Below are 6,731 nucleotides of genomic sequence, written 5' to 3' on the forward strand. Positions count from 1 at the left end.
CTCTCTCTCTCTCTCTCTCTCTCTCTCTTTCTCTCTTGCACACGCACGTGTGCACCAATCCTGGGGCTGGGAGGGAGAGAGGGTGGGTGGAATACTGGATCAAATTTCTCCATTAATCAACTGTCAAGCAAACTGCTTATAATACTTCTAAAACAGTAACTAGGAGAAAGTATTTGAAGCACTGAAATTGTGATTGCATGTTAAGTTTTTTCTGATAAAACAAAGTACCTTTTTAGGAAAAAGGAGGGAAAGGAGAGTTGGAAAGGAGTAAGGGAATGATGTAGGAGGTAATATCAATTGAGATGTGTTGTACTTCTGTAGTTAAAAGCTGACATGTTGAATGGCAATCCTTCAATACGACTTAAAGATAATAATAAAAAAAAGTTTACTTTAAATTTTTTTAATGAAATGATACAAAATGATGCAAAACATACTAACCTTTCAATGACCTAACCATAGGAGAGCTCTGCCAGGCAGTTGGCGGGGGAGGGGGGGCAAGGGGTTGTACCTGGAACATCTGGCGGACCTTCCTCCGGGGCAGGCTGACGTTGAGCTTGTGCATCAGCTGGTGGATCTCCTCGATGTTCAGCAGCCCATCCCCGTTCTTATCCGCCTCCTCGAAGGTCTGCTTCACCCACGGGCGCAGCAGTCAAGGAAATCAACACAAAACCGCTCTCATGGAACACTCCAGACAACATTAAAAGGAGCACGGAGCCTGGGAAGAAATGCTTCCGAGAAGCCCCTGGGATCCACAGGCCCCGAGGCGCTCCCCACGAGGACGGGAGAACAGACATGGGGGTGGGAATCAGGGCCAACTATCGCAAAGGCTTCTCTGACCCAAGCATTCTCACTCAACCTTATCCAAAGGAATACTAAGTCCACTGCTGCACAATCCGCCGTTTCACCTGTGGCCAAGGGGCAGCCTGCACTCCTAGCCCAAATTCCACTTGAGAAGATGGCAACTGAATTCATATATCTGTGAGGAAGCATCCTAAACTCAAGGCATGTCATCTGACTTTGAATACATTATTCCTTTTCCTCATTTCCTGACCAGCTTCGCTCCATTGGAACGCGGGCCTGTATCAGCACACATAACACCAGAGGTCCTCATGGAAGAGGCCCAGAGACAGCCTGCGGCAGGACCAGACCAGCGGTGCAGCTCTTCAACACCTCATGTTCCAGGATCGTCCTGGCAAAACCTCCAATGTACAGTGAAGCTGGCCCCTATCTTCTCAGAGGCGCTCTCAGCCTGTGTCTACCTGTGCAATGTTCCCCCATCCACTCTTATGCCTAAAGCACGAGACCGTCCAGCTCACACAAATAAGGACGTAAAAGTAGAGGAAAGGGGGAAATGTGGCCAGGAGAGGCAGCACTGGGTCTCAAGCCCAGCTCTCGGCAGCCTCACTTACCATCCTACCCCCCCCCCCCCGCCTCTTTCACAATGTCTCTCTACACTGTCCTCTTCCTGCAGAGTTCTCACACAGTCGGCCAAGCTTGCAATCGTTCCTCTGGTCAGCCCAGAGTGAGGAGCTGACCTCAGGGAGGCCTTCATCAGGAAACAGACGCTCATTCTGGCTTCTCCCGTGATTTTAGGAGGGCAAGTGTTAGTAAGCAAAATGTCACTTCCTCTAGAGTTCCAAACAACTCAACGTTCACACTGTAAGTTGAAAAGAGAGAGGAGATAAAAAGGCAGAAAGAAGCTCAGGGGCCCTGAGCTGGAATTCCAGAAAGTGTCTGTTAAAGCAAATGGATTTTATGACAAGGCAGGACTTTCCTTCCTGGTCAGCAACACTTTCCCGGGGACAGTGAATGGATGCCTCTACAATGCGGGTCTGGCTGTCTCCTACGGGAGTGAATGTCAGCCTCTGCAGAACACTTCTGCTCCTGAGTTCACAGGAGCCTGTATCAGCGGGTTTATGTATTCCCTGACACGGGAGGGAGAAGAGGGGTAAAGAGTGAAAGAAAGAGGCAGAAAGAAGAAAAACTTTAAGTCCTAGGCCTGTGAGAGCAAACTAAGCACAGCATGCTCTTCCTCTGCCCCTGTTCATGCACAGGCGCACAGGCACAGCACCGGAGGGCTAGGAGGATATTGGTCATGGGTTCTCTGCCTTTTGGCCAGGGAGTCCTCGTCGCTGATGCCGGCCATCAGGTACTTGAGGCCGGTGATCCACGTGCGCGCCTCCTCGGGGTTGGAGGTGATCAGGTCCAGGGATTCCATGTGGTTCCCGTGGTAGATGGTGAAGCAGCAGCTGGGGTCGAAGCTCCCCTCAGCCTGCCGGTGGAATATTTCCGACTGCCGGCCCTCCGTGACTTTGTAAATGGAGTCGATAAGAACTGTCAGAGCCAAGAGAGGCCAGGGCAGAAGACAGGTGGAGGCCATTACTTGAAGTGGTTGGGAAACGAAAGCAAAACCACCCTGCTTGAATGTACGTATCAACAAGCTGCTGTCAAGTCCCGCTGGGAAACACTGACCCTGTTTCCTTCAAGGAAACATTTTTACATATATTGAAACTCAGTGAAAACCAATAGATACTCCCCACTCAGAGTTCACCATCAGCCCCCTAAGTTTCCAGCCTGCAGACATAGGCTTCGCCCCAACGACTGGCTTCCCTGTTCTCCAATATACAGAGGGAATGTGGCAGCACCTCAGTCCCTGTAGCTAAGTGAGCCAGTGTAATGGTAAACTTTCTACTTATATCCATCTGCCTGTCCACCCAGACATTCAGCCAACCAGCCACCCATCCATCCTCCCTGCACCCATCCATCCATTCCTCCATCCATCATCCGCCCATACATCCATCCATCCATCCACCTATCCATCCATTCCTCCATCCATCCATCCATTCCTCCATCCATCATCCACCCACCCATCCATCCATCTATCCATTCATTCTTCTATTATCCATCATCCACCATCCATCAATCATCCATCCACCCAGTCAGCCAATTGCCACCCATCCATCCATCCATTCATTCTTCTATTATCCATTATCCACCATCCATCAATCATCCATCCACCCAGTCAGCCAATTGCCACCCATCCATCCATCCATTTCCCCATCCATCATCTACCCATCATACATCCATCTATCCATTCATTCCTCTATCATCCATCATCCACCATCCACCATCCATCAATCATCCATCCACCTAACCAGCCAACTACCATCTATCTATCCATCCATTCCTCTATTCATCATTCACCCATCCATCCATCCATCCTAATGGTTCTGCTTTATGAATTCTGACAATATGTAGGAGAGAGATGTTAAAACCAGGGATCAGTTAACCATTTTTATTGAGTGTAGTTACAACAGTGGTGCTAACTCATTAAATAGCTGACCGTACTTAGAATATCACAATGTACTTCAAAGGCTGTTGGATTTATATCATTTAACTTTTATGGGAAAATAAAAAGTCCTCAACTTTATAACCTCACATTCTGATTTAAAACCACATCACACTCCAACACAAGAAAAATATGAGCTTTTATAACATTCCTATATATATGGATTTGAATTCCCCACAGAGTGTCATCATTTACTGACCCCAAACTTGCAAAACTATGGGTGTTCCACAGACCTGAATTCCCTAGAGCCTACCAGCATTATCCATGTGTTACCATGGCAATCCAAGCAAAGTATTTGTCAGTTAGATTTACTTTTTGCCTTCTCGCTCTTCCTGGAGGGCCGCCATCGGAGGCGTGTCCGGTGCTCGTCCAGATAGAAGAGCCGGACCAGCCCTTTGGTCCCACGCTTCAGTTTGATCATCTGCGTCCCGGACTGCATGACACTCATGCATCTTTCAACTGCAAAAGAGACCCAAGGCCAATCAGCTGCTATGTAGTACGCACGTGTACTGCTGTGCAGAGCACAGAGTCAAATAAAACTTCCCAGAGGCTGCAGCGATCGGAAGAGGTAACAGGAAAGAGAATGAATTCATCAAGCTTACACCACCAGCAATAAGAAACCTTACTGACAAAAATAAAATTCTGCTTCCAAGTAAAGAATGTATCTTTTCTTCTGTTTTCTGAAACACATGACCACTTGAACTTAGGTTTTTAAAGCAAGTTTTTTTTTTATAAATCTTGAGTGTTTTTATACAGCCAGATATAAAAACAACACATAATGATATCTTCTCCTGACTTGTTTGCTTTGTTTTTCTTTCTTTCTTTTTTTGTGGTGCTGGGACTCAAATTCGGGGCTTTGTGTATACTGAGCATTGCTCTGACACAGAACCATAGCTCCAGACCAATAAAAATAAATTTGGCAAAATGCCAAGAACTGTTTAAGTTGGATTATAGTTACATGTAGTCATGGATTATTATATTTTTATGTTTGTAAACACTTAAATGTTTAACTAAGAAAACAACAGATTTTTTAATATAAAACATTTGTTTTAAACTGCTGAGATTTTTTCGTGACTGAACTCAGATAAGGTCCAAATCAGTTATAGTCTTACTTAAAGCTGTAATTTAAATCCCATCTGCCTTGAGAAGAATCCTGCTGAACATGTCTGCTGTTTTTGCTTGTTTCTATGTCTTAGAAGCACTCCTCAGCAATTCTGTGTGTCTTGGGTGACCTGTCCATCACCCGAGTAAAGAACAGGCACCTGACTTCAGTTTAGAGCAAATTAATCTCCTCTCCAAGAACACAAACCCCAAGCCAGTCCCCGCCTGACAGAGCGGAGACGTTTCTACCATCAAGCCTTCACAGGTGTTCTGATGAAGCTTCCCTGAGACACCACCCTTGTCACTGTTCTTATTCTTCTCAAGAATGACAACGGATTTCCCTCCCGACTCTGAAATCGCGGCAGTATCCTTTCAAAGCACTCTTCATTTTTAACATGTCAGCCAGAAATAGAGCACTGGAAATCTTTTCCTCTGAGTCTCAGTATGCAGAAGCCAGTAAAAAGGACAGAAGAAGACACACTATAAATAAACCTCAACAAGGTGACACTTCAGCTCTTTTGGCTAAGTCTCTTGCTCTTTTTTTACTAGGGAAGAAAATCTGATCCAATAGCAGTACAGTACACCTACTACGTACCCACTGGAGTGAATATTCACACACCACAGGCACTGTTTATCCTGTGAAGAGCCTTCTCTTACCAAAGTGAAATCAAGGAGAAAATACATCAAATTAAGTGTAGTTTCAGGACCCAATAGTGTATGAAGGTGAAACATAGGTTGCCTTTACTCATATAAACTTGAACCATCAAATACTCAAGTAATGAAATTATTACTTAATTTATTAACTGGATTACTGATTCTCTGGGAGTTTGGTATCTGAAGCTGTCCCTTTTTTCCCCTTCTTGCAGGGTATCTTGTCAGCCTGGTAACTACCATTATTTTTCTTTTTATTATCTTCGTTGTACAGGAGTTGTGATTTAACAAAGCAGTTTATGAGTACAATATATTTTGGTCAGTGTCGATCCTTTCAACATTCTCACCCATCCCTCCTCTACCTACCCTTTCCCTCATTCCTAAAACTGTAGGGTTTACACTGCATTCTCCTCTTCATTCATTTACCCCTTCCCCTCAGCCCCACCCTACCCTTGCATATATACTTCCTAGTGTTGTGTTTTGTTTGGTTCCACCGAGCTTTGATTTTGCCTTTTAAGGAATTGCACTATTTGTGATCTCCCTTGGATTTACCATATTTCAGTTCATACCTTTGTATATACTTGTATACCACCCAATGCATTTACTTATAAGTTTATAAGCTAAATCCAGCTTCCACATATAAGAGAAAACAAGCCATCCTTGTCTCTCTGAGACTGACTTGCTTCACTTAGCTCCACGGCCTGCGCACAAGTTCTAGTGCTTCCCACTTCCTTCCTGAGGTATACTCAAAGTTTAGGTCTTTGATGAAGAGCCTTGATATGGTATGATGATTTTGGGACAGGGTAAGAGACAGGGGTCTATTTCTAGTTATTCCACATGTGGATCATCTGTTTTCCCAGCACCATTTGTTGAAGAGACTATCTTTCCTCCAAAGCACGTTTTGTATGATTTGTCAAAAAAAAAAAATTCAGATGGCTGTAACTTCAAAGATTCATTTCTAATCAGTTGGTCTTTGGACCTCTTTTTGTGCTATGCAGTTGTTGTTCATAATGGCTGTGTAGTTGAATATGAAATTCAGTATTGTGGTAACTCCAGCACTTCTCCAAAGTCCAAATGGTCAATAAATACACAAAGAAAGGCTCAATGTCCTAGCCATCCAGGAAATGTAAATCAAAGGACATTGAGGGAATGACCATCATAAAGAACACAAACAACTGGGCTGGGAAGGTGGCTCAGTGGTAGAGTGCTTACCTGGCATATATTAAGCCCTGGGTTCAATTCCTCAGCACCACATCCATAGAAAAAGCCAGAAGTGGTGCTGTGACTCAAGTGGTAGAGCACTAGCCTTGAGCTAAAGAGCTGAGGGACAGCCCGCAGGCCCTGAGTTCAAGCCCCAGGATTGGCAAACACACACACACACACACACACAAACACACAGCAGATGCTGGCAATGATGTGGGGGAGAGAGAACCCCATTACACAGTGGGAGGGAGTGTGAACTAGGGCAACCACTATGGAAACAAGCATAAAGGTTTCTCAAGGAACTAAAAATGAAACAACTACCCTACTAACCAGCCTACTATCTGGACATACCAGTCATGGGCATTTATCTTCAAAATGTAAGCTGTCACTATTCACAATGGCTGAGCTAGGGAAACAGCCAGGTCCT

At 44.9% G+C, this 6,731-nt stretch overlaps 1 protein-coding gene across 1 annotated transcript in view; it reads right to left on the reverse strand.

Moving 5' to 3' along the window:
• The window catches only part of Plch1 (phospholipase C, eta 1), a 54,409-nt gene extending 50,612 nt beyond the window's left edge, over nucleotides 1-3,797 (reverse strand). The window contains exons 1-3 of the mRNA XM_013016129.1: nucleotides 3,662-3,797; nucleotides 2,091-2,334; nucleotides 509-638 (exon numbers count right to left, since the gene is read on the reverse strand). Coding sequence (XP_012871583.1) covers nucleotides 509-638; nucleotides 2,091-2,334; nucleotides 3,662-3,797 — 510 coding nt within the window. The remainder of the gene's footprint in view (nucleotides 1-508; nucleotides 639-2,090; nucleotides 2,335-3,661) is intronic.
• Nucleotides 3,798-6,731: the final 2,934 nt, after the last annotated feature.

Source organism: Dipodomys ordii, unplaced genomic scaffold (assembly GCF_000151885.1).
Source record: "Dipodomys ordii isolate 6190 unplaced genomic scaffold, Dord_2.0 Scaffold30, whole genome shotgun sequence".
NCBI lineage: Eukaryota > Metazoa > Chordata > Mammalia > Rodentia > Heteromyidae > Dipodomys > Dipodomys ordii.